This window comes from Thunnus albacares, chromosome 6, assembly GCF_914725855.1.
Source record: "Thunnus albacares chromosome 6, fThuAlb1.1, whole genome shotgun sequence".
Taxonomy (NCBI): Eukaryota; Metazoa; Chordata; class Actinopteri; order Scombriformes; family Scombridae; genus Thunnus; species Thunnus albacares.
In genome coordinates, this window is record NC_058111.1 from 7,111,153 (window position 1) to 7,139,104 (window position 27,952).

General features: G+C 42.4%; 1 protein-coding gene across 1 annotated transcript; it reads left to right on the forward strand.

Moving 5' to 3' along the window:
* The first annotated feature begins 161 nt into the window (after window positions 1-161).
* LOC122983927 (tyrosine-protein kinase receptor UFO) lies at window positions 162-27,948 on the forward strand. The gene is made up of 20 exons (XM_044354125.1): window positions 162-765; window positions 3,999-4,209; window positions 4,647-4,747; window positions 4,856-5,038; window positions 8,405-8,485; window positions 8,581-8,696; window positions 10,992-11,187; window positions 15,723-15,862; window positions 16,001-16,145; window positions 16,472-16,489; window positions 17,327-17,456; window positions 17,746-17,837; window positions 19,928-20,023; window positions 20,381-20,458; window positions 20,964-21,056; window positions 21,626-21,747; window positions 22,362-22,471; window positions 22,934-23,093; window positions 24,071-24,207; window positions 24,962-27,948. The coding sequence occupies exons 1-20, from the start codon at window positions 606-608 to the stop codon at window positions 25,419-25,421; spliced, it is 2,829 nt and encodes a 942-aa protein (XP_044210060.1). The 5' UTR covers window positions 162-605; the 3' UTR covers window positions 25,422-27,948.
* Window positions 27,949-27,952: the final 4 nt, after the last annotated feature.

A 27,952-nucleotide genomic window follows, 5' to 3' on the forward strand; every position in this document is an offset into this window, starting at 1 on the left:
TTGAGACAATCAGCATGCCCCAGGGTTTCTTACATCCTCTGAGAAAAAGGAGGGAGACTCAGGAGGAGGAGGAGGAGGAGGAGGAGGAGGAGGAGGAGCAGGGTGGAAAGAACTTGAGTTGAGGAATTTGAGTCCTGTTTGAAAGAGGGGGGGAGAGGGGAAAAGAAAGAGGCAGGGGAATGTCTGGGGGAGTCTGAGAGAACCGGTAGGCAGGAGAGAGAGAGAGAGAGAGAGAGGCTTTGGAGGACAGAGTGCAGGAAACAGAGGGTTAAAAATACTCCCTCGGTTTCTAGAAATAGACTCGGGTTTGGACAACTTTATCAGCCGCAGAAAAGTTTGGCGCACCCAGTGCTGTGCGCTTTTTGCGTAACTGAAACTTTGGTGGACAGGACCCAGTGTTGAGATCAACCAAAACAACAGCATATAAGAGGAAAACAAGACGTTTGACGTTTTTTTTTTTCTTTTTAAAAGGGAACTGAAACGACGGGATCCGCTTTGCTATTGGCTCCATCTGTGGATAATCACATTTTCAGCATCTGCCCGAGTCAGAGCAAAACTTTTTCTCTGCGCACAACTTTGAATCTTTGCGCTGCTGGGATGCGGTGATGGAGTCCGGTGATGTTTCCAAGATGACTGCTCTTCTCATGAAGCGCGTTTTCAGATGTGATCTCCTGTCAAGAAAAACCATAAACGGGTCTAAATGGTCATTATTGATCCTCACCGTCGTTTTATCCGCTTGGCCAGTAACCGCAGGCACGCTGACAGGTAAGTCAGAAGCAGCATTTATTGGAACTGTTGTTACTCAACTTAAATGCGAGGAAAAACATCGTAATGAGCAATTAGCTCAGCCAGCATTTCTGCTCCTAACTCGTTAAATTAATTTGCTCTGGGGTGGCGAGAGCAACCACAGCTGCAAGTTTGTCAACATCTGGCCAACATGAAGGAATTCACTTCACTCATAAAAAAAAGCCTTTTAAAACAAGGTGAACAAAGAAAACGAATAAAAGATTAGTTTTATTGCTTCAGTCTGAGATTTTTTATCACCTCAGATCGAGATGACTTGTGTTTTGCTGATGTCGATGATTGAGAACAGCATTACTTGGCAGGTAGTCTTACTAATGTTTTGGAGTGCTGCTGTTTTCTTTCAGCGGTGTCAATAGCTGGACTGCTGAAAGGCTCTTGTTTCTCAGATCAAGTGCAGCATGAACCCCCTTCTGCTTTTTACTCTTGCTGTGAAGTTATCTAAACCAGGTATCCAGACCAAGATTCCCAACAGTCATGGCATATCCGGCATACTGTGAAGTTTTAAGAGATGTATTCCAGGCAGGGAAAGGTGGCAGAGGGGCTTAAAATAAATCCTGCTGGGAATCGAGAGAATCATAACACACAACTCACAAGCAAACAGTAGAGCAACATACATCCTGCTGTATAGGAAAATTGTTTACATTTCAGTTCCTTTTACATTAGGAATGCACGTGAGGAAACCCTGTCCATCGTTCAGTAGTCCTTATCTGTTATAAAAATCAACCTGGCTGTTAAGATTTGCAATCCATTAGCTCCCGTAGCCTGTGGATGAGAACACGGAGTCCCTTTAGAGGCCTCCACCTGTCAGCTCATGTGTTTTGACCATTATGGTCACGCTGTCTATCTGGAAGCTGTACCTTTGCCCTCTGCAGATGTATGACCAGGAGGGACAGAGATTACTAGCCACTACGGTGATTTATAAGCTTAGACTGATGTTTTTCAAAGGAGAATTTTTCCTGATGTCTCAGTTCCTATTTGGATGTAGGGATGGCTGAGGTCCAGAAGTGAGGGGATGTGAAGGATGAGGAGGGGCTCGGGTGGGAGAGCCGCGGGAGGGGGGAGAAAATGCTTTGGTTTGTGAGTCAGAGCAGGTCTGACTCAGACTCAAGCAGTGAAATGATGGATGGGGTAAGGGGGCAAGAGCGGCTGAGAAAGAGTTGGGAGGGGAGGTGGCGAAATGTGTAGCGATGAATCCAAAGAATGGCATGAAAAGGGGGCTAAATGAGAGAAGGGCAAAGGCGCAGCAGTGAATGGAGGGGCTGAATTACGCGTTGCGTTAAAAAGCCAGGAAGATAAAGGAGGGCGTCAGTGGAGGATAAATGCACAGACTGTGTTGGGTATTTTTGGTATGTGCATGTCCGCTGACATTTAACATCTGAGCGTTTTCTCCGAGTGAGAGGAGTAGATATGGGGAGAAAGAGAGGAGAGGTTACAAAGAAGTGTAGGACTTCCAAGGAATTCAAGGGACATAAGGGAGGAGACGGAGTAGTTACACATAAATGAATCACTGGAGGCCACACACACACACACACACATACACTGACAGGCATACACAACTTAACCTCGGCCTGCTCTGTCTGTCTACCTCTGCGTTCTCGTAAAAGGTTTACAAGCTTATTATTATATGAACGCAGTACGAAGAGTCAAAGAAAGGAAAGTCTGGGTTGTTTTTGTTCAACATGGCACTGAAAAAGAACAAAGTCACGACCGTGCAGATTTCTGAAAGAGCTCAGCCAAGCTTAAAAATAAAGGAAGGAATGACTTTTAACGCCAAAAAGCACACAGAGACAGCGAGGCAGTGAAGCAGGGACTCAGCGGGCCACTTCATTTATTGCATGCTCCCAGAACAAGCTTTTTGAATGCTGGATTGTGTATCTGCCTGTGGGTGTGTGGTTGTGTGGAATAAATGCACATTTACAAAAAAAAAAATCAAGGGTATGATCTACTAATGGGTGAAATAAAATGCTGCCAAAGTGGACGTTTTACACTAGAAGTCTGTTTTTAGCAGTTGAATTATGGGTGTTTATGTGTGTTTTTCCATGAGATGGGTTGCAATGGAGTCCTCTTTGGGTCAAAGTGAAGGGGTCAAAGGTTGAAGGTTGGCCATGAAACAGAATAGGAAGGCGGGTTGACAAGCTTGAGAAAATCTTTACAGGCATCAGTCAGTGAACCAAGTGTGATTTATTCTTGTTCTGAAATCTGAGAACACAAGCCAAGTTCACATATCCTTATATTATTTGATCTTTCTCCTGTTTTATCAAGAGAAGTTATTCCTTGCCTTGGCAGCTACGTGGATGCTTAGCATTTTTATTTGATGCTGTAAAAGAAAAGGAATCCTGTAGGAAAGATCCGTGCCCATCATATTTATGCATCTTGGCCGGTTTTGTGTCTTAGAGGAGATCAAAGCAAAGACCTTTCTTTTATCTTTGAGACAGCACGCATGCCTAGCCCTCAACATCATCAGGAATACCTGTTATTACTGTTGAATGTCTTAAATGTAAGAAATGTAAGACAAGGCAAAAACCAGCCAGAGAACTTTATATTCATCATATTTATAACCATCTCCGTATCATTTTTTTTGGATGTTGAACAGACTTGCAGACGTCTTGGCAGGCGACCTGTAGGCGTATCTTCGCTGTTAGAGAGAAAACCTGAATATGTTTAGTGTTTGTGTTGAGCTCTCTGTGCTCTGACACTGTTAGAGCAGCAGGAGCAGCCGTCCTCTAACAAGGAGCCTTTGTCCCAGTATCAGCTCTGTCCTTTTCAGGTCAGCCCTTCTATCGGTGAGGGACACAAGATAACAGGACTTGTTCAAAAGGCAGTGTAGCGGCGGATAAACTCTGGGTTTACCTGGTATTATCATATCTCACCCAAGACGAACCCGTCCAGCGTAAATTAACACATTTATCAAAGCAAGCACACAAGCAAATGAAGCTTTTAGTGGTGAAACAATTAGTTGACTAATGGACAAGTCAACAGCAATTTCTTTTGTCAGTTAATCTCTCACTTATTGTATAACGGCAGTATAACATCAGATCAAGGCCATAGTATCTTATGAAAAACAGTATGCTGTAACATAAGACTTTGTTTTATTGCCTGTGTAAAACTTTATCAGGTTGTAAATGTGCGCTGTATGTTGATGATTTTATCTATCATTTCTGGTGACTCCTGCTTCATCCCTTTCTTGATCAAAGATTTGGAGTTTGAGAAGAGTCCCGCTACTGTCATCTCTTCCCTGGGCAAACCTGTCAAGATGCACTGCACCCTGAAGGGTACAGGGGGCGAGGAAGAGGACCCCCCAGATGTCCTCTGGCTGAGAGATGGCATGCCACTTCAGTATGCAGACACCAACCAGTTCCAAGTCCATACCGGCCACAACAGTTGGACGATCATGAGCACGCTCACGTAAGCAGCGGTTTCCTCTGCTTACACTAATTGGTTTTGTCAGTGCATGACATTTAATGATGATCATCATGAATGTGAAGCAGCCACACCTGGCTTAAAAATGTAACCTAGGCACCTGCTGATTGTTTATTTCCTGTTCCTCCACCTTTCAACTAGCTTAACCAGTACTGTTGCTGGATTATGTCACAATACTGTCTTCCAGTCACTGTGGAGCACTTTGAAATTAAGTCTGAAAGGAATGATAAAACCCAAGCAAAATCCCACGTGCCTCTCGTGCTGTAGCTTAATGTATTTAACCGCAGTATGATTGGATGGCAAAATGTGGAAGGAAAGTAGTCAGGGTTTGTGCTTTTATCTCCCTGTTTTATCTATGTGGTTTTTCATTGCTTGATCTTAATGAAATCTCTGAAATTGCACCTTTCTGTAACACATAACAGTATTGAGAAGGTCCAGCTTCCAGACATGGGCTCCTATCGATGTGCTGTTATGTCAGAAGGTCACCAGACTTTGTCAGAGGAGGGGAGCATTCAGCTGGAGGGTGAGTTCATCTTATCTTCCTGACATATATAAAGACCTACAAAAAAGTGCTAGTTTTATATGGATGGTTAAAAGTGTATAGAGCCTGATTCAGCTCATTCTTTCTCAGGCCTACCTCACTTCTCTAAGGAGCCCCAGCACATGTCTGTAGTGGCCAACGTCTCCTTGAGTCTGCAATGTGTGGCCCACGGACCTCCGGAGCCAGTCAAGGTCATCTGGCTGCAGGACGGCGTTCCTCTAAACACTCTGAGAGACCCGGTGGCCCTGTCACCCTCCACACTCAACCTCACAGGTGTCATTTTTCACTCTCTATTACCTCCGCACTCAACACCACATGTAGACTGCTCAGTCAGATCCATTAAAACATACGGCCTCAATCAACTCCTCGAGTGTTCCCACTTTGCACTGATGCAGCCCAATATTCTGTTTATGGTTATACTAAAAAGCAGCGCACACACACACACATTTGAAAAGCTGGAACTCATAAATGATTTAAACGTTGAATCAGTTATCAATGTTATTGATGATTTCTACCGACTGACTAAACAATGAATCGATTTCTCATCTCAGCACTCAGTCGGTCAAAGACGAAGTGGCTGTTAGCAGTTTTTGGCACCAGGTAGCAAAGTTTTTAAATTACTAGAACATTTTAATTTAATCTGTTTAGAATGGTTATAATGACGGCTTCAAAAGCTACAAAGTAACTGTCCTCTATAGTTTCAAAGACTTCGAAATCCCCCCTTCTTTGGCTTAAACACAACCACCAAATTACCGCCCTCCCCAGAGAGAGCTGGCTGCCTGGCGCCGTGCCAGCAGATCCATTGAGGATGTGTCTTGTGGTTGTGTGGTTGACGGGTAAAGGCAGAGCAGCATGCACAAGAGGGACTATTGGGGGGAGGAAATAGATGAGCAGAGGACATAGGGAGATATAAGAAAGACAGAGAGAAAGGAGGAGGGTTCTGTTGTTGCTTGAATGCAAACCACAGCTGCCTGCCAGATAGCTGGCCTATGTTAAGTCCAGTAGTAGGAGGCCAGGCTGAGTCAGACGGAAGGAGGGAGAATGAGGCGGCGGCAGCGGTCGGTTGAAAGATCTGGTTTGACTCATCAGAGCTGGCTGGCTGGTGTTGACCAGGACCTGTTTGACAGTAACTTACACTCACATCTCTGGAATGGACAGCTGCTCTGGCAGACCACAGCTCCAAACCAAAGGCAAACACAAATCATCTTTCAATATGCCCATAAAGAGAAATGGCATGAAGTTCATTCAACTATTAAGGAATCGAGGACAACACATGTCTCAGTAACTTCAAATTTGAGGTAGTTTCCACTGTGTAGCCCTGTGTCTTGCATCACCCTAAACCATAGTTTTTGTCATGTATCATCATTTTACAGACTAAATGTTTATTCTATTAATCAAGAAAATGATTAGGTTAATCGTTAATAAAAAAAAAATAATTGTTAGCTGTAGCCTTAAATCCATGATTATGGTCATAGTTATCCAAAGATGGTTGAATCAAGGGCAGCTGGACTTGGATGTAGATACTTGAAGATACTTGAAAATACTTGAAGATGTGTCGCTGCTCTAACTGACCAGTGGGGAATCTTGAGTATTTAACCCTTGTGGGGTCGTTATCAAGGTCATTGATACCACTTGGTTCGTCAGTGCTCCTTGCTGTTGTAAACATTATTGGAGTCACCTCGTGCCAAGTGTAAACGACAGTCGTTAGGTTTGTCACATGAGGCTAAATGTTAAATCCAATATGCTGGAGTGTAGAGACAAAACTATGAAAGTACAGTATGTCACATCTTGCTTTCTGTCCGCACTGTTGTTTCAATTAAAGGACGCACCAAGCCTTGACTGTATTTCCCAGCTGACATTAACGCTGTCGGTCAATAACACTGGTATGCTCGTGCACTCAGGAGTTCTACCTAGTGACTGATTATGACATTTGCAGCTGGTCAGGGGATGTTGTGATTTGCTGATGGGGAAGGAAGGAGACAGAAGGGCCAGCGGCATAATCTCGAGATGGCCTGATGAGCAGTTCATTTACCCACACAGCCAGTGGTCATCCCTCACCCCTCCCTCCCTCCCTCCCTCCCTCCCTCCTTTTCCTCTCTCTCACAACCCCTCGCTTCACCCGGCGAGGATTGTACCCCCTGTTCTTTTTCCGGCCGCAACACAATGGAGGCATGGTGCCGTCGGCGCAGAGCAACACACTGCGTAATTCTGTGCGTGTCTCAGTTTGTGGCTGATTGACAATGTTGGTGTGTTAGATAACAGTGATAAAACTTGAATGTCACATGTTTCAGTATGTGTGTGAGTGTGAGTGTGAGTGAGTAAGCCTATGTTGTGGAATGTTTCGAGTGTGTGAGCATGCTGTGAGTCACTTTGTGAGAGGACTCATTCTCTGCTGAATGTCAGTGTCTGTCACAGTGATTTGCCCCCTTCAGAGGAGCCCCAGCCTCTTGAAGGCAACAGCTCAGCCTTTTTTTTACACCTGGAACTCTTTTTGTTCTCAAAACTACACTGCACAAAATGTTCAACTTCAAATCTTTTTTTCATTATCAGCAAGCTGCAGGCATGAACAACAACAACCCATTAGACTTTGAATATGTAGGTTAAAGATGCTTAAGTTGAAGAACGATTCTTGGGTGGTTGATATTAAGTTAGTCTCCCTATTAAAGATGGAATTTGTGTAATATTGTCTAAAAATGCAATATAGACATCATGATAACATATAACATTGTTTTAACAGTATTTCAATGACTATATTTCAGTTTGGAGCAGGTCTTTATTACTATCTAGTGAAATATAATGTTTTAAACGCTGTTGAAGCAACAGTTGAATGTAACCAAGATGCCAAATTTAGTGTTAACCCAGTTGTCTTTTGACTTGCAAATTACCAAATCAGTGCTTACTGTGCATGCATGTGTTGATTATTTTAAATCAGATTCGTCTTCTACATCAGTATGAAGACAAATGTTGATACAGCTAGGAAAATATATAGATCAAGACTTCACAGTGATGTGTATCTGTAAAAAATCAGATAAAACTATCACTGGTTTTATTTTGACAAAACTTGGAGGGATTATACATGCTTGCGCAAACATTAAAAGGTTCCACGTGTAGTATTTTTGCTGACAGTGGTGCTATGATAAAAAGTCAAAGCTTTTAAATTGAGCGTGATAAGTCAGAAACACTGGGAGCAGTTTTAACAAGAATGTTTGGGATTTACCTTTAAGAGACTGCCAGTCTGATGTTGATGAAATGTGGTGGAAAGATGCTTGGCACTGATTATTGCAAGGTGGACCTGCATCATTTCTGGCAGACATGTTTTATTTGTTTGAGCTAGACTAACAGTAACGACCTGCTGAAACCGATAGTTTTACCTTGCACACCGGTCTCTTAAAAATGTATTCTTGCATCAACAAGCAAATACTAACCCCCATAACTAATCATGGTACTGTTGACAAAGCGATCACGTTCCCTTATGGAAACTATTACCCTCCCACTATTCTCACTTCAGCTCGAACTTTCACACCGTTTCTCACGTTAACATTATATCCAACTCAGCATGCTGAGCAAGGATTTCTGGATTTAGAAGACCCCCAGATGTTCCCTCTTCACACGTACATGTCGTTTCATATTTCCGTCCAGGTTTGAACAGGACCAGCACCTTTTCTTGTGAGGCCCATAATCGCAAGGGTGTCGCCACCTCTGGATCTGGTACCATCACTGGTAGGTGTCATACTGTGGAAGCCCTCTTTGTTCACTTTGGGTATGTTTTGAGTGTTTGGAGTTATGTTAATTGCCCACTTTCTTTCTTTCTTTAGTTCTCCCATCCCAACCTCAGAATCTGAAAGCTGTGGACATCACTCAGACCTCTCTCCATTTGTCATGGCAGCCTGGTTTCGGAGGCGACTACACTATAATCCGTTGCTCTGTCCAGGTGAGATAACTGTGAGAGGAGAATACGACAACTAGTTGAGAAAACAAGCCTGGAAAAATCACTGCAACTGTTTGACCTGCATGTTAAACAAACACATCAGTCTTCCGCTATTTGCTCGACTCTGATTTCCGCAGACCAGAGCCTTACCTTTTTTGCGAGCCCAATTTTAAAGAAAAGAGAGCTTGCTTTTCTTTTCTTCTCTTAACTCATCCTCTACCCCTCCCTGCTTTATTCGTGTACCAGTGGATCAGGTTTCACTCTGGGAAAGTGGCCTCCTGGACTAATCTTATGTAGCACCGCTCCCTCCCTCGCTCGCTCTCTCCGTCGGAGTCTCTCTGCCACTATCCTGCTCTCTGGCCGTTGCAACTCGTAGCAGAGAGGAGGCACATTTTCTCCTGGAGAAGCGGAGCAGTACAGCACCACCCCTAAACGTCTGGTTCTAATAAAGCTGCCCCTCATACCTCTTGCTGCTCTTGCCCCCCCCCTCCCCTCCCCTCCAATCCCCTCACCCCTCCCTCACCCTCACAGAGGAACAAGGCGAGGGGCCGGCTTCAGCAGAATGGGGCAAAAATCTGAATTTAACGGTTCATTGTGTGGCGAAGAGAAACATGAAAAAGGCTACAGTGCGGAGAGCAGAAAGATGTTACTGTGCTCCACAAATGGAAGAAAGAATGAAAGAACAAAAGGAAGAAATGGAGAGAGAGAGAGAGAGAAAGTCAGTTAAAGAAAACAGGAAAAGGCAGTGACAGCAGGTATTGTGGGTCTGAGCCATGCGAGGGGAATGCAGGCTGAAGTGTGACTCAGGGCTGAGCTGTACAATTAGATTTAACGCACTTGTTTACAGGCCGGACGGTGATTCATCGAGTCAGGGATGACTATCTGGTTCTCTTTTTTCATACACACACATTCATACACACTCCTCATTCATACAAGTTAATACTCCTTGGAATCAGAACTCACGCCATAAAGAGAAATCTCTCGACTACTACTGTTACTCATGCAGCTTTTGAATATAGTAAAATTCATTGTCAAAGCAGCGCAAAACATCATCTGCTCACACACACACACACACACATCTAATCTGTTTGTGTAGCAGCTCATTTATTTTTTTAGGTTCATTAAGTTCATTAAGTTTTCAGCTCAGACTGTAAGCCCGTCCTGTGAAGTGCAGTCCGTAGCCTGCAGGAGCCGCATGATAATGAGCGATGCAGCGGAGGACAATGATTCAAACCGGCAAACTTTCATGTGGGTTTAAAAGATTGTTGCAGTGAAGCATTTTTCCAGCCTTGTGTTCCTCTTTAAATGTGTTTACCACAGAGAGTTTTTGCAGAGACAGCAGCTTTCTGCCCGTGATTTTTGGTTGAGTTCTGCTTTCAGTGCACCTTGCTGAGTCTGGATCATGTTCAAAACAGCAAGGATGCAGTTTTACACCATTTCTGGAAATTAACACTTAATAACCCCCTCCCCCAACCACCGTCACACACGTAGTCCAACCCCCTATTTTTTCTTCCACATTACCTCATATCCAGTATTATCAGTCACTGCATAAAGGGTCATAAGGAAAATGAAGGTTTGTGAGTGTAGAAATAGGAATTATATGTTTTTTTGCTTTCGTCTTGACATATGAATGGTAAATTATTAATGATCCTCACCTATTATCTATCGTGTAAACATACTTTAAAACATTTAAAGCTGCTACATATAATATTTACAAAAAAGTAACGTCTGCAGTCCAACTCAAATCCACAAATTAATTTTGATAATAAGAATGATGTCAGATACGTTGATATTAGTCAAATATGGATTTCCAATATTCACATATATTGACATATAATATTAACCACCTGTTTTCAACACTGATTTAATTGTTTTATTGTGTAATTAAAATATTAAAGTATTGATAATTAATAACACTTCAATTCAAAATGAGAGGCAATTTGAGGCAAGTGAGTTTGCAAACAGAAGTACACACATAAAAATCATCAAAATATAAATATGACATCACAACTGATAAACATGTTGGAGTCTATTTCTCCATCTCCATCCATCTCCATCACTTCAAAGGTTTTAGTTAAGTTTGCACACAATAACAGAGTCCTCTTCCTGTTCTGGCCATAAAGCAATAAAACAGATCACTCACCAAATCTGACCTCATAATCTGAAATCTGATGTAAAAGCAGGTCGACGCTGCAAATCTTCTTCACAATAGTTTCATTTTATATTTATGTATCAAAATGATTTGTAAAAAAATATATATAACACAACACATTTAAGTTTATTATCTGAATGTTCCAGGCTAAACATTCGGGTGAGACCTTCACGGCAGGCCCGGATAAGATGATCCACAACCAAAATGTGAACATCCCACCGGCCACGCACGTCATCGGGGACCTGGAGCCCCACAGTCGCTACGCTGTCAGGGTGGCCTGTCACAGCAGCCAGGGCCCGTCTGAGTGGTCGGACTGGCTGGAGCTACGCACGTTAGAAGGAGGTGAGAGGCTTCCAAGTGAAGAGATGTTTGTTTTCAATGTGCACGTCTTGTTCCTGTGTGTGAGAGTGTGTGTGTGTGTGTGTGTGTGTGTCTCAATTTAAACAAGACAAGTCCAAGTCAAGTTTCAGGTCTTGTTTCAGGTGAAGTCTCAGGTCTGCATTTGAACATTTGTATTTCAAAGTTGTTTTAGTGTTTTTTTACATACATGAGACAAGTCCCTTCCTGCAACTTTTTTATTGTTATGAGAAGTCAAAACTGTGACTTACTTGACTCAATATTAACTTTTTTAACATTTTTTGCCTATGCAGTGGTTTAAGGTTGTGAGTATTTGGCATCTTGTGTTGCAGCTTAATCTAATGATTTCTAATGCCTTGGGTTGTTTGTTTGATCGTTTGCTGTCCTGCCTAGAATTCATAAACTCCCAAAAGACACCTGCAGTAGTCACAGTCATGCTCACTTTTTGACAGCTTAATGTAAGAAGGCGAAATGCCTAAAGGGGAATTCCTTACTATCAGGGGGCTCTTAATGGCTTTTTAAAAGTGTTTACCTCAAGAATCATGATTCTGATTCATGAGTCTTCACTGCTGTTGTGATTGTGCAAACTGTTTTTCAGCTCGACTTCTTCAGAACCCTCTGTATGATAACAAGGAGTCATCGAATCAAGTTACAGTGCACTGTTAGTCATAATAGTCCTTCCTGTGCTGCTTTAACTTAATCTGTGTTTATGAAGAATACCAGACACGAGTCACTGTGCCCCTGTGAACCCAGTTTCGAATGTAAACTCTTGAGGTAGAAGGCGGACTGGTATTGAAGAGACAGGGTAGGGTGGAGACAGAGACAGGGGAAAAAGGAGGGAGGGCGGACGTTAAATTCTCCTGAAAGGCCTCAGTTAGGATCGCAGCACTCTATCCAAACTGTAATGCTAGGCTGCTGTGTGTTTGAGTTTAAACTGAGGTGGGATTTTCCATGCCAGCTCATGCTGTCTCTATCCCTGGATGAATAGCAGTGGAAAGAGCGTAAGAGGAGAGATATGCCATGGGAGGAATGATGGGGGCTTTCCATAATGGAAGCTACTTATAATCTAAAAACATTTAAATGCAGCATTTCTCATAAACAGAAAAAGGGAGAAGTAGAACTCCTTAAAAAGCCGCCGTAATGAAGAAGGACAAAAAGTGGTTTTGAGATACGTTGCCTACGGATAGGATTTTCAACTTTCAGTTCTTTATTTTAAAAAGTTGTAGGTAGCTCTGTTTCGTTTCTCTGGGAAAAAAAACTCCTGTTTTGCCAAATTGTACAATTTCCCTTTGGACAATATTGTTCCACTTTTGCTCTGGCAGCTCTCTCTGCACTTGTCCTAATGAGTCAGAAGATGAAAAAAAAAAAAAGGATAAGATTCAGCTGGTGGTCAAAGATAGTTCAGGAGGTACTGAAAGGTCAAAGGGAGTGAGAGAGTGAAGAGGAGAGGTAGACTACTGACAGCTCAGCCAGATTTTCCATGTCTCTCTGTGGTTTAAGTGCTGAAGACTGGGACAAAACTCCCAAAAGGTCTTATTGTTTAGATCTTTCTGCTCCATTTGTTTCTCATTAATAAATTGTGCAATTATGTGCTGCACTACAAATGTCATCCTGGCACAGACATCCCCATTTGCTGCTCCTCTGTCTCCTCCCTAATTCTTACGTTGTTCACTTTTATTACACTCTTCTCCTGCCAGCTCTTTTTCTTCTCATTCATCCTCCATTTCCTTCGAGTAGACCGGGCTATTCTCTTCTTCCCTCATTTTCTCACAATAGTCTTTTCCATCCTCGAATCCTAAAAACACTATTGAGGAATTTATTTCCTGCATCTCCAAACAAGTAGAACAACTTTTTTTTTTTTTTTTTTCTGAATCCAGTCTTTCAGCTCCCCTGCTTCATCTTTCTTTTACCCCCTTTTTTTTTTGACCTCAGATGACCTGTGATTTCTCCCTCCAGAGCACACAGCAAGGCACTGTGGGAAAAACAAAAAGAAAAGAAGTGGGTTGATGGTGGGAGTAAGCAAGGAATGGATGGAAGAGCAGGGAAACGGGGGAAGGGGGCGCTTTGAGAAAACACTCATTTTGCTATTTTCCCAAAGCCCACTATTTTCCCCGGAGGATGAGAGAATAGAGAAGCAAGGGGGTGGGGGGTGGGGGGTGGGGGGCGGCCTGGTCGGTGGGAGAGGAAGCGAAACGACCCATGTCACCCTCCTAATCCGAAAGCTGCAATGAGATTATGTTCTACATACCCGTTCTGTAAATGCCGTTTCCTTTCACATCCTGAAATAACTCCAGAAATGCATCGATCCAAAACAAACAAACAACCAAACAAAATGATCAACATTTGACAGGCTCACACCGCGTTTTAACATAGTTTGTTATACTGAAAAGGCAACAAAGAGACTCCTGTCCTGGTTCCCTCTGCACATCTGTTTCATCACATCTGTTTGTACCCCTAAAATAAAATTAATGCTGAATTGCAGAACACTCAAACTTACTGCTCTGATGAAAGTGAGTCATGACTACGTGGCAGCACACAGACAAATGTGTCACATTTGATCCGGTTTAATAGGCGTGTCACATTTGATCCAGTTTAATAGACCTACTACTGTCAGCAAATTGCAACCACAATCATTAAACAATCCCATTCGCCGAGGACGGACAACAGTCTGTTCCACCATAAAAATTGAAACAACTTGGATGTCCTGAACATTTTTGATGACACTAATATTTATGCTCCGACTGATCTTGGAAACATGTTTCCTGTATAGTGCTGAATTTGTTTTCATTTATGGGGGAACAGACTCCGGATCTCAGGGCTCATGACTCAATTTTTGGCTTGAGGATGACCCTTTTCCATCCATGTGTTGACCCACGCAGAGACAGAGAGGACAAGATGTAGCCTACAGAGAGAAATTGAGGGTAACTGCCCTGCCTTCAAACCGTGTTTAAATGCTTCTTAGCGTGGTTATGTGACACTGCTTCGTAAATAGCAGCACACAACAGGATGTGAAACAGTAGTCTGCCATGGGTGCAGATGTTAACCTCTGCTGTTGTGAACTAATTGTGTCTCAGAAGTGTTTGTTTCTCAGCCTCTTGCCAAGCCTGCGCTGCTTTCATGTGGAAGACCTTGTAGTTTCTGCATTTCAGAAAAACGATACCAGCACACATCTCGTTTTTTGGTTTTCCTTTTGAAACTTCCCAAAAATCTCTCGCAACTGGAGTGTTTTTTTCTTCCACGAAGTTTTTACGTCAACGGTTACCATCTCCGTTCGCTTGAACTCGTAGCTGCATGAAAAGAGAGGCATTACCACGGAGAGGGCAGCGAGGGAGAAGAAAACTTGGAAAGAGGGAGATGTAATCATGTAGAACGGGAGGCAGGGAGAAAGAAAGAAAATGAGGAGGAGGGGAGGGGAAGTGAGAAAGCAAGCAGCCAGGCAATAAGGAAGTGGAGAGAGAGGCAGAAAGACTAATGGATGACGGAGTATAGGTGGAGACGAACTGCTGGAACGAACTTGACTTGGAGGTTGTTTTTGTTGCTGCTGGCAGGCAGAACGGGGACCACATGTGGAAACAATCACCCGCCAAACGCTTCCTGATAACATCATCCATAGGCTAGGCCATGTTTCCCAAACTCACACTGACTTTTGTGTGTGTGTGTGTGTGTGTGTGTGTGTATGTGCGTGTTTGTGTGTGTGTGTGTGTGTGTGTGAGTGTTAGTGTAGGCGTGTGATGGTGTCCAGCTAGTTTGTGTGACTTTGTAAGCCTTAACTCAAACGCCCACAAAGGAAATAAGCAGTGTCGTCTCCTTGCGAAAAGGTTCTTGGATTTATGTGCTATACAGAGCATTAATAACAACACACACACACACACACACTCTCACACACATTCCTCACACTATTTCTAGCATGTTATTTAACTAGGTTTTTTTCTCCACTGGGTATTTCTGCTGCCAGCAGCCTTTTTCACTCTCTACTCCAGAAGGCCAGGAAAGAAAAGGGCAGGGTCCAGAGAATAAAAGAAAAAAATAGGGATCGACTGCCGAGACTGGACAGTGTGAAGGAAGGAGAAATAGGCCTCAGCACGTATCCATCTGTGTTTCCCCCAACCATGCTGAGACAGACAGAGTGCAGTGGCTTCTGAACCCAGCTAATCGCCCCTGTCTGTTGTGCCCTTAGGTTGCCATTTTTTTGTCCTAATAAAGCTGAATTCTCCACATTCTCTGACATCTTCCCTTTCCAGCTGTTGTAGTTATCCACACCCTCGAGGCTCCAGGCTGTCAAAACAACACACGCCTGGCTAACTCCCAGCCCACTGGCCCCTGGCCACCGGGCTCACAGTCGGAGCACTGCCGGCTCCTCATTCATACCCAAAATCTTTTGACACATACGCCGCCGCACCCTGAAGCTACATGCTTACCAAACTTTACAGCAACTCAACAAGTAATAAGTCACGTAGCTGTGTGAAAAGTGAAATGCCTTCAATTTCAAGTTGTTTTTTTTTTTTTTTTTGTTCTTCCAGTGCCAGAAAACCCACCAGTTAACGTCACAGCGGTGCTAAATGAGACAGAGGTGCTACTTGCGTGGGAGGAGCCTCCAGGGAAGCTGAATGGAGAGCTACAGGGCTACATGGTGGAGTACAGCACACCGTCCACACAGCAGGTCAGTCCGGGACACTCACAGCAAAACACACTGCGAGGTTGCCATGGTTTCTAACCTTGTTCATGTAATTTGGATTAATACTGACAAATATCCATTCAGCTCGATACTGACAGTCTCCCTCTTTTCTTTTGTTGACAGTTTGTTGTGGATACTGGACTGGTCACAGAGCTTTCAATCAATCTGTCCGTCCCTTTGTCCAATGTGTCTTTTCGAGTGTGTGCCTATACAGGGGCGGGGCAAGGACCCTGGACCCCCACACAGACTCTGACGCTTGTTGCTCCCGGTGAGTGACAAGAAGATGGAAAATAATATTCTCTTTTAGGGATTAAATCTAAAAAATGGATGATTTCTGAAGTAGATTACTTAAGATTCATTCAATCCATTTTTTTTTTGAGGAACCTTCAGAACTGCTATTTCATTGTTTACAAAAACAGTAATTTTGCAAGCAATAGTTAGATTTTGTCTTACAACTTCAGTTTTTCCAAAAGTTGTTTCATTTAATTCTTCAGGAATGAAAGTGTCATTATAGGTTTCACAAAAATAAGATGTTTTTCTCCTGAAAGTCACAATATTGACCTTGGTTCTGCTTTTTTTTTTTCACTCTCACAGAAATGGAGGAATTTAGAGGTGAGTAATAACCAGCGTTCACATGCAAACCTACACACACGCTCTGCTATGACCTCTCAGAGTGGCACAAAATGACACAGTGACAGTGGAAGTGAGCTCACAGTGGGGGTTTTTTTTTTCCAGCACAGGACTTCTCTTTCTTATTCTCAGTCATCATGAGCCTGAGAGCTCCTTCCTGTGTATCGCAGAAAAAAAAAAAGGAAGGAAGAGAAAAAAGAGAAAAAGAGGATCTCAGAGAGACGGGGAAAGGGGAAGAGGGGTGTGGGGGTGAATGAGGAGACGCATCATAAATATTTATAACAGGCAGGAACAGTGTAGCATCTTTGTTTGCTTAGTCTAATAGAGCTAGACAGACAATTCAAACAACAAGAATGGGAGATAAAAAGAGAAGAAGAGGCAGAGAAAGTCGGGGGAGGATGAGTGTGAATGGGAGGAAAAGTTGAAAACAATGGTAGGGTTTTAGCAGTAGCTTGTGGGTTTGCTGCAATTAAATTTAATGTGAGCGATGAGGGACACCAAGATAAAGTAGATGTTTTAAGAACGAGAGGAAAAAAGCATTTATAGTAAGAGTAGAAATAAGCTCAATAATCCTCGAAGGCAGGACTGATGTCACTTCATTGATTTGACCAGTTGAAACATATTTTCACATGATTATGTAAAAATGGAAGTAGATGCAAGGCACCACAAAAGTGACATAAAGCAGTAATAGGCTATCTGATGATTAAATCTGAATAAATCAATAAATAATACAGCTGTAGATATTTCTTTACCTTTAATTAATAAGACAAATCACAACTTAATTGCTGTTTTTGTCCCTGTTCATGTGCCTTCCCTCAGGTCTGTCATCGCCTCCAGCCTTTTCCTGGCACTGGTGGTACGTGGTGATGGCCATCGCCGGTGCCGTGTCCATAGCTGTGCTCATGGCTGTTTACGTGGCCAAGCTGCGGCGCAAGGAGACGCGCTTCGGGTGCGTAGGCTGTTAATGCTCCTCGTGGGTGAAAGGGAGGGGACTCGATAGCTGTGCCAAAACCAAAAAGCCTACAGTATTTTTTTTTTTTTTTTAAAGCTCCTGCGTCACTTCTGCATGCATTCTGTAGCATTTGGATGAGTTAGAAGACATCTGTTTTGAAAGACCAACAGTCCGTGTTATGAATTATGGAGCAATGCCATGCTTTCAGCTGTGTTTACGCATCTGTTTGAGCGACCTCTCGCTGTGTTTTACCCTGTTTTGAATGATGTGTGTATGCTCTTCACAGAGAGGCGTTCGAGCCCATGATGGAGAGCGGGGAGCTGGTGGTCAGGTACCGCGCTCGCCGCACCTACAGCCGCAGGACTACAGAGGCAACATGTGAGTTCCTCTCTCTCTCTGCCTCTGCATGCTCTTCAGAAACATGACACTTTACGCTTGACTTTGCCAGCGCTGACTGTCCCTACAGCGGTAAGAGAGTAAGAGCAAGTGTGTCTCTCAGCATGCCCAAACGGGCCTCTGTCCCCAGGATAGATAGCAATACAAAAACACTGTATAATAGCATCTCCTCTCATGCCCTGGGCCTGGATCCAACAGTTCAGATGAAGGAAATCTCTAATGACACACAATGACAGCTCTATACTTCACATTTCAAGCAAGGATGCACGTCCTCAGTTTGTTTTTGTTGATCAAAGGCAAGAACATGAACAACTAAGGGTTAAGTCATTTTTCCTGCAGCTGTGAAAACAGCCCTGGAGTGTTCAGTCAGCTGACTTACTCCACAACAACACTGTGCCCCTTATACTTAATAACGTAATCTTTCTATAATCATATCAGTTAGATGTACAGCAAATCCATGAAGTTATGCTCTGTGCTCTCAGGCGTAAACAGCAGAGTGAAGTTTGGCTTGAGTACAGTTTAGTCATCTTGCTGAGAGAGCGAAGGAAGGAGATGGGGCGGGGAAGGTGGAATCAAGATAACAACATATTGGGGAGGCCAAACATGTGGGAAAAGGGATACAATTACATCACGGAGAGAGTGACATGACAAACCTCTGCAAGGGATTATTTCAAACTTAAGCAAGCTGTAACAACAGATGATGAGTTATTCAACTGTTCTGACCGGAGTGAGGAGATCATTTGACCTTCAGGGAGCAAAGTCAGAGTTTCAAGTCTCGTCCAGTTGGAGCGACAACCTCGTACCAGTGGAACATAAAGCATTAGATTGCAGTTGTCTGTGTGCTATCACCAGTCAGCAGCCCCTGTGAATCCTCCTGATTACAGACAGAGATACGCACCTGTAAACACAGCGTACAGACTCAAATTTCACACAGCTGGGTCACATTCAAGTCCTGACATTGTCCCTGGTGTACGCTCAATATTTGTGTAGACCTCATACACAAGTCTCAGCTTGCCACAGCCACAAAGAGGCCAGGGGAGAGGCAAAAACTAGAGCGAAAAAGCGAAAAAAAAGAAAGAAAAAAAAAAAAGACCCTTTTTCATTCACTGAGTAAAATGAGATGAGCCAAGAGAAAGAGATGTGGAGATAATGTGTTCTGGAAGTGAATGGGGGAATGAAGGAAGGGCCAGATTGGAGGGATTTGGGCGGGATTTATGCTGCTAATGTTGACCAGTAATTCTGGCCAATTCTCAGGACGAATCCGAACCCTGGGGCTTCTGTTATTGCATGCGTTGGCTAATAGCTGGTCACGCTAGCTTATGTTGGGACATGCCTGTGGACTGAGCACATCATTGTCCGACGCGTGGCAGATTGATGGTGTAGCAGCATCTGGAGGGGAATCTTCAAACATGTCATTGCCCTGCCATATCCCTGCCCAGATGTAAAAACAGAGCTAATGTCTGTAGCGAAGGCCGCTCGCCACCGTACAGCTCAGTGACAGCCAGCAGGTTGAGGCGACTCAGAAATGTTTAAACCAGTTTAATACCTCTGACCTCATCTCCCCCCCCACCCCAATCTGCTCCCTGAAGGATCATATGGTCATGTTTCTCACACCTGAAAAATGGCCTGAAAGGACAAAGCAGCTCCATTACAGATACACGCGTAGCGGACTGAAAGAGTTTTGTGTATGTTTGAAAAAGGACAAGAAAAAACAATAGATTCTAAAATATGTTTTCCATTAATACAGCTTTAAATGCTTTAATGTTAGAACTCTAAATTTTATTATTTTCACATTAACAAAAAGAAGAAAACTAAAAAGATTTAATGCATTTTTTGTATTGTGTTGAGTTTTACCAGAAAATGGATTGTGTCATTCCACTGACAGTCTTGTTTTCATTCTGATTTAAATCTGGCAGTGTTTATTAACACATTGTTTTTGGCTCTGTGTTGGGTATTGTGGTTTTGGAAAAGCAAGGGCGTCCGCTTGGTACAATCTGTCTGTTTTTCTCTCTTTTCAATGTTCTTCATTAAAGTTCAAACACCATTGAAATTCCTTATTTTTTCCTCCTCAGTGAACAGCTTGGGCATCAGTGATGAGCTGAAGCAAAAGCTCCAAGATGTGATGGTGGACAGACATAAACTAACCCTTGGGAAAACCCTGGGAGAAGGTAGGTTTTTTTTTTTGTGTCAGTCTCATTTCTGGGACAGCCTGAAGTTAATATGTAGAGTATCAGTTAAGACGCAGGGAGTGCCTGACAAACAGCAAAGAAAAAGGCTTTTGTGAACACTTTTGTATCAAGGTTGGTACACAGTCAGGACTTATCTACCGGAGCTTTCTTTCCACTTATCTCCAGTAATTCCCGTCTGACACTAATGGCTTTTGACCTTGAACAGTTTACAGTGTGATAACTTTATAGCTCTGTACTCCGTAATGTCGGGAGACTAACAACCCTTCACTAATAAATGAGACATTTAATTTTGTGGCATCTTAAACTTGGTGTTTATGTTTTAATTTCTTTCTTCAGGCGAGTTCGGCTCTGTGATGGAAGGGTTGCTGACTCAGGAGGAGTCGGTTCTCAAAGTTGCTGTCAAGACTATGAAGAGTAAGTAGACAGTTAAAGTACTCAGCAGTGACCACAATGAATCCCTTCATTTTGGGAACACAAGCCATTTAACACACAGCCCCCAGGGTCAGAAATTAATGGGTGTTTGGGGGCAAAAATCTCAGTTTTTGATCAGAAAACAGACAAAGATGCAATTTGTAATATTGGCAGAAGAAAGATTTGAGCCCACATAAACCATAGTGCCAAAGTAAAGACAATTGTGTAAAAACCCCCAAAAGTTCAGGGGGAAAAGATGATTTTTTTTAGATTTGGGAAAAACAGCACCACCCTCTTCAGTGAGACATTCTGCGAGTCTCAAGCTGTGGCAAAGAAGTTAAAACAAACTTAGTGGTTAAAACTGCTAGCATGAATTAATTAATAGTTTAATATATCCATGTGCCAAAACGCCCTCCGGAATAAAGGCTCATTTCTTACCCTGGCTATACGTTACCCACTGAGCTATACAAAACCACAGGGCCTCACCTCTGTACTGTCTCCTCTCCAGTTGCCATCTGTACCCGTTCAGAGATGGAAGATTTTCTCCGCGAAGCTGCCTGTATGAAGGAGTTTGACCACCCTAATGTCATGAGGCTTCTAGGTGAGTTAAGATTCATACCTCTTGGCGAGTCAAGGGTGGGCTCATCCAAGACATTTTTTCTCACTTACCCCTAGTTTCTCTGTCCTGGTTTTGAAATATACATCTCAGATATTTCTGCCTGAAACAATGGGGATTAATAAACTTAACAGCAATGGGTCTTTCCATAAACAGCATCTCAGTTATTCAGGATAATTCACAAACCTCACTATCAACTGTTTTCTTTGGACCTACTTTCTGCCAGAGAAATAGTCCCAATGAAACTTGTTTACTGCATTTTTTTGTAGATTATCCAAAGTCACAGGAACATTGTTTTTGGAAAGACAAGCTGCTTTTGAATTTTGTAGCAGAGGCCAAAACATTAAGATATGTGTCTCTCTTGGAGAAGGATATCTCAAAACCTGGGCAAAGAAAACCAAAACTTACCTGTAGTGGCCAAAAACCACTACAGGTAAATGAAGTTCAAGTTTTTTTTAACATTTGGGATTATGAGTACAATTTTGTTAACCTCTGAATGTACAGAGCATGTGTGAAGTCTATGTGTACAACATTAAGCCGAGGTGTTTTTACAGGTGTGTGTCTGCAGACTGTGGAGAGTGAAGGTTACCCCTCCCCTGTGGTCATCCTACCTTATATGAAACACGGAGACCTGCACAGTTATCTGCTATACTCAAGGCTGGGAGACTGTCCTGTGGTTAGTCTGATTGCAAATAATGAGTCAGCAACACACACATGTGAACACTCAGTCACTTATGCATATGCAAACATACACTCCACACAATTTAACAACTTAATGGGTTCAGGGTTTAGAAGTTCACATTAATGTCTGTCAGCAAAACGGGATCCAAAGGTCAAATAGATGTAAAGTATTTGTTACAGTCAGTCCCAAACCACACCTCTTTGGCAGCCCGTACACTCTGAGATCATGAAAACACAAGATATGTGTACGTTGTTGCTATCTGCAGCTTTACTTATTAATGGATGAAGTGTTTTTTGGAATAGAGAAGTGCTATACGCAGTGAGTCTCTGAAGAGCTGGATTGAGAAACACAAGCCTAATCAAAACAAGATTCCCTACAAAATGTTGAAACATCCATGCGTTCGGCAAACATTCAAGAAACACAGTGGTGTTGAACCCTATCCTTCCCACAGGAGTAGGCTGTTAGTATCTGGAGCAGAGAGCACTCAGTTCAGATTGATTACAGGTCATTACAGAGATAGGCTGTAGTGCCCTCTACTGTTCCAAAAATACATGTCAGCCGCGGTGGATGTGTGTATAAACCCTTTTTCCCTCTGTGTTGTCCTACAGTACCTCCCGTCTCAAATGTTGGTAAAGTTCATGACGGATATTGCCCGGGGAATGGAATACCTCAGCAATAAGAACTTCATCCACAGAGACCTTGCTGCTCGCAACTGCATGTAAGCACAATATCTGCTTCCGTTTTTTTACTCTCTCAGTTCCTTTATGGGTTCTTGCTTGGTCTATCTCTTTCCTTTTTTGATCTTCTGAGGAAAGTCTTCAGCCTTTAAAAAAAAAGTAAAATTCTTAAAGACCAAGAGACTGAGCTCAAAGCAGAGAGGAAGCCCAAAAGAATCAAAAGCTAATCAAAGGACACTCTCTCAAGGGCAACAATAGATAATTTAATATACAATGCATCATTTTTTATAAGATGATCGTATGTTTTGCATGTAAAGTCTTAATAGCTGTCAAATATATGTAGTGGCTCAAAAAAGTACAAAAAGTAAATATTTAAGTGCAAGTTCCTCACAGCTGTATATACATACAGCACTTCAGCAAATGTACTTTGTTGCTTTCCACCACTTCTTGAATGCTCCTTTTCTGCCAAAAACAGCTCTTTAACACTGGTCTCTCTGTCTCAGGCTGAATGAGAATATGAACGTATGTGTGGCCGACTTTGGCCTCTCCAAGAAGATCTACAACGGAGACTACTACAGGCAGGGACGGATCTCCAAGATGCCTGTCAAATGGATCGCCATCGAAAGCTTGGCTGACCGCGTCTACACCACAAAGAGTGATGTGGTTAGTTCACCTCCTATGTGCTTGTGTCAGTGTGTGTGTGTGTGTGTGTGTACTTGTATTTGTCCCATTTTGGGGACACAAATCTGTTCACCTACCATCTGGGGTCCTAAAAGGCTGGTCCCCACAAGGTTCACCATTTATTGTAGGCTTCAACATCTGTCTGTTTAGTATCAAAACACTTGATAGGACTTGGAATATGTTTCTAAAAGATTCGTAGTTTTCCTTAAGTACAGCAAACGATGGTTATCCTGAATTCAGTCCGTTACAATAGATTCTTCCAGAGGTGATAAATCAGTACCAAAGAATCCAAAGAAACTTTTCAAAGCTCTGCTGCAGCATAATCCACTTCTCTATTTCACTAATTATATTATTTTCAGCTTCATGTTTTCAAGCTTTTGGAGTGTATTTGTGTATTTTAGTCTATTTTATCCACATTTTGGCACAACTGAGTGTTGAGAACTTATTGAGCAGATGGACGCAAAGTAGAGAGGAAAATTATGCTGCAGGAGTGGTTTGAGAAGTTTTTCTCTCAGTGTTAACTATTAGATTTGATCTGTTCTAAGGAAGAAATAACTGTGCAAACCTCTTACAGCCACCTTTCATGTCTACTGGGGGTGAGTGTTTGGAAGTAAAAAGTAGATTTGGGTGACTATAGCTTCAAGGTTACCCTAATGTTAAAGGGATATGTATGAGATATTAACTGTAACAGCTGGTATATCACTGCTTGTATGTTGGTGGGGCCCTGGTGTTCAAGTGTTAAAAAGTTGAACATTCTTTAGTAGCTCGTGGATAAAGGGGGATTCTCGGAAAGCTTAGACACACATAGCAGTTTTATTTCCATTGGCAGTGTTTGAGCAGTGCAGATTCCTGTTTGAGTAGTGTGGCAAGGTGTGTAAAACCTAAAGGAATTAAAATTCCTGAAACCTTCCCCTCTCTCCCTCTCTCTCACGTCTTCCTTCTCTCTCTCTCTCTCTTAGTGGTCGTTCGGAGTCACCATGTGGGAGATCGCCACGCGGGGCCAGACGCCGTACCCTGGGGTTGAAAACAGTGAGATTTATGATTATTTGAGACAGGGTAACCGTCTCAAACAGCCTCCAGACTGTCTGGACAGCATGTGAGTGTCTGCTCCTTCACTGCACATTCCTCACAAAATACACTCAGCTAATGATGAAGTACCTTCTCTCGTGATTAGAAAACCCTTTTTTTTCTATGAAGCAATCACGGCTAATGGCTAAACAGTTCCAGTCTATCTGCTTTTCAATAGGCTGAGATGGCACTTTGAATATTTTCCAAGTTTCTTAAAGATTCTTTGATAAACACGCCTTCACTAAAGCATTTATGTATAAATAGATATCCTCCATTTGGAAAGTTGGAACCCTGTATGAAATCAAAAAACACTTATCTAAATTGTTAAGTAGCATTTTGGAAAGCAGCTTATCTCTTGATTTTTATGTAATGCATTATTTTATAGGCACCATCATTTCTGAAGAACATCCCAGAAAAATTCTGAGTTTGTATTTAATGATAAAATAGTTAAATAGAAAATAGAAGAGATAGAATTTGTAAGATGAATTTCATATAAAATTTGTTGTTTGTTGTTATCTTAATAATTATCACTCCTAATAACCTGAAAAACTGACAGATCTATTTAAGTCAAAGTAAAAATGAATTTATCATTTTGTTAAGTTCGTGAGTCCTTTCCAGCTAACATCCTAAGGATTTTACACAACTTACTGTACATATCTGTTCATTTCCAGTCAATTATTGGGAAACTATGGGAAATGTAAAGGGAAGTTTTACTGTTTTTCACATGCTTTAACAATGTGTAAACATTAATTAAACAATTAACATGTCCTTGTTCTCTCTAGCTATGCCCTGATGTTCTCCTGCTGGCTGCTGAGCCCCAAGGATCGCCCATCTTTCGAGTCCCTGCGCTGCGAGCTGGAAAAAGCCCTTGAGGATCTGCCAGACACCCAGGATCCAGACGAAATCTTGTATGTCAACATGGATGAGTCCTCCATGGAGCTTGGGGCTGTCGGAGGCCGTGACCCCATTGGAGGGCCGTCCCCTCTCTGCCTGAAGGGCCTGGACTCTGTGACCACAGTGGAGGTCCACCACCCCAACCGCTACGTCCTCTGTCCACAACATGAAACCAACCGTGCCCTCTCTGACTCCCTGGAGAGTCTGGACATGCCGGTGTCATCCTCCACGGCCACGCTGCCTCTACAACCATCCTGCCGCTCCACTCCCAACCCCACCCCAGCTCCGACCCCGACTGTAGAGCTGCTGGACGACAGGGAAGCGTCCAGGAAAATGCCCTGGCAGTGATGGTTTCACTCTTACAAAATGACAAGACTGGTCACTGCCAAAGTGGGCCGTCCTCTCACCCCAGTCAGAGAACTAGATCCAGCCTGTTCCTACTGACTTTAAGAAACCTAATGTGCCCATGTAAATACTTTGCACAAATACACTCATACACACACACCCGAAGGCATTCCAAGGAAGTGAAGGATTGGGGTTATTTCCTTTGTCAAGCCCCCCCCTCTTCTAAAATGAGCACATTTCCAAGTGAGTGTAATGTGTGATTGCTGTACCAGGAGGAAGACTGTTACCAGTGGATTTAGGGCACAGATACTGCAGCACAATCAGAGAAAATAAATTCCCAGTTGTTACAGCAATAACATGCCACCTCTTACCCCAACCATCTGTTTGCAGCAGAGTGACCTCCTCCACACGATTAAGCTAAAAAAAAAAATAAATAAATAAAAAGGTCTCCGCGAAACCAGCTCACACACTGCCAGATATACAACTGAATAAACTCAGGAGCTTGAACTTTCCAGTGAAGGAAATAAGTAAGCGCTAACATGGAGGACTCACCAACTGAAGAAACAGAAACCTCACCCATCACTTGATCCAAACTTACTCGAGGCCTGGTGGGAGAGACAGGAAGAAGCAGCAGTGTCTCTGTCCCTGAACTAATCATCTGGTGAAGACAACTGGCTTGCTTTAAGGCTACATTACAGGTTCATGAGGGACAGAATGAAGATTTTTGGGCTAAAATAACCATTATTACTGTTGTTTGGTGAAATCAAAGTCCTTTTTGGCTTTCATTTAGTTGAAATCTTGCTTTTGAAGGGTGTCATAACTTTGAGGATGGTAGAATTTTCTCTCCTCATAGAAAAACTTTAATTTAAGTTCACCATACCTGAAGTTTTAAGTATTTTACCTGTTAGCAATTGAATAAAATAATGAATTTTAAAAACAGAACCAAAATTTTACAAAGAAAATGAAAATCTGCTGCAGGCTTCAGAGACTCTTTGTGTAGCTGTTTTTTCTTTTTTCTTCTTGCTTATTCGTTTAAAACCTACAGTAGTTTTGTATAAAAGCCTAATGTAGCTCTAACAAGGCCCTGCATCTTCTCCAGGGGTTTTACTGCTGGTAGTGCATCAAGCACCGTGAGCCATTTACAGTTCACACGAGGCACTCTTTCCTCACTGACAGGCGAGGCACCTGTGCAAGTCCTGATTCATCTTTGACATAACTCAGGAACCTGAGACTGTTCAACAGGGACAGAGGTGCTGGTCAAATCAAGAGGGTACTAATAATCAGAGGAAGGCGGACAGACTGAGGGTAGGTACGGGCATGACGGAGTTACCCAAAGCAAATGGCAGGATAAGCTCCTCACCTTTGCTTTTGGCTCAAGCACAGTGTTATTACACAATTTGTAATTTTTGTATGCTGATTTTTTGTATTTCTACAACTTTGCACTAATGTTTTTATATCAATGTATGTTTGTTTATAGTTTGTGTATCTTTTATGCTTTTTAAATGACTTTCTGTACATTCTGAGTCATCCTTTAGACGCCTCTCATGAAATCTGTTCCCATGTAACAATTTCCGTATTCATAAAGGCAAGACAACACGGTCTGTGAAAGCATTACAAGGGCGTTTAATTCCATTCGATGGAGTGTTTTCCATAAATGAGCAAAGACTGGTAGACTGGGAAATATGACTAACCTCGTTATCTTACATCATCCTGCCACTCTTATTCTGAGATATTTTTGTTTCTTGAGGTTAAGCTCTGTAAATAGAAGTCTGTTACCAGCAGAGTCAAGTAGGAGACAGAAAACAGTAACTGAAAACTAAATGGGAGTGAAGATCATCCACTCCTCCGCTTTGAGTAAGTTCACCAGCTGCAACTTTGCATCATGCATGCACTTATTTATATATACAGTATATATATATTTGCTTTAGTTCATAATTTTATCATTGGAATGGACGTGACCATATTCCAACACACATTTTGGGAGAACAAAATTTGTTTAGATGAGTTGCAGTGTTTTTCAGTTGTATACATCCATGGTACTTATATATAAAACAGTATACAAGTGTACATTTCTTGCAATACGTTTGGTACTGTATCTGAATTGTTTGTGAACCACACAAAGTGGTGATGAGACTGAGGCACTGGTCTAATTTGGTCTATACCAACATCTCACCAATTTGAATGCAGGTACACTTACTGTATTATACTGTGTTTGCTACCTTTTGGTTTTGAACAAAAAGAAGAAAAAAATAATCTGTTCTTCCAAACAGATTCAAGCATGAGCTGAAATTTCTTCTTTGTGATTACATTCAGTTTAAATCTCAGAATTTCATAACTTTACCAAGTGCCTTCAGAGAGCCAGTATTTTTACATTACAGTAGATTTGTGTGTGTTGTAATTCTCCTGGTGTGTTGAATTGGGAGAGGACTGTATAACTGCCTTTATTTTGTCACTGTCATGATTTGTAAACAAATTTTTATACAATACCTACAGTATTTTGTATAAGAAATAAATCTGTTAATTCTTGAAAGAGC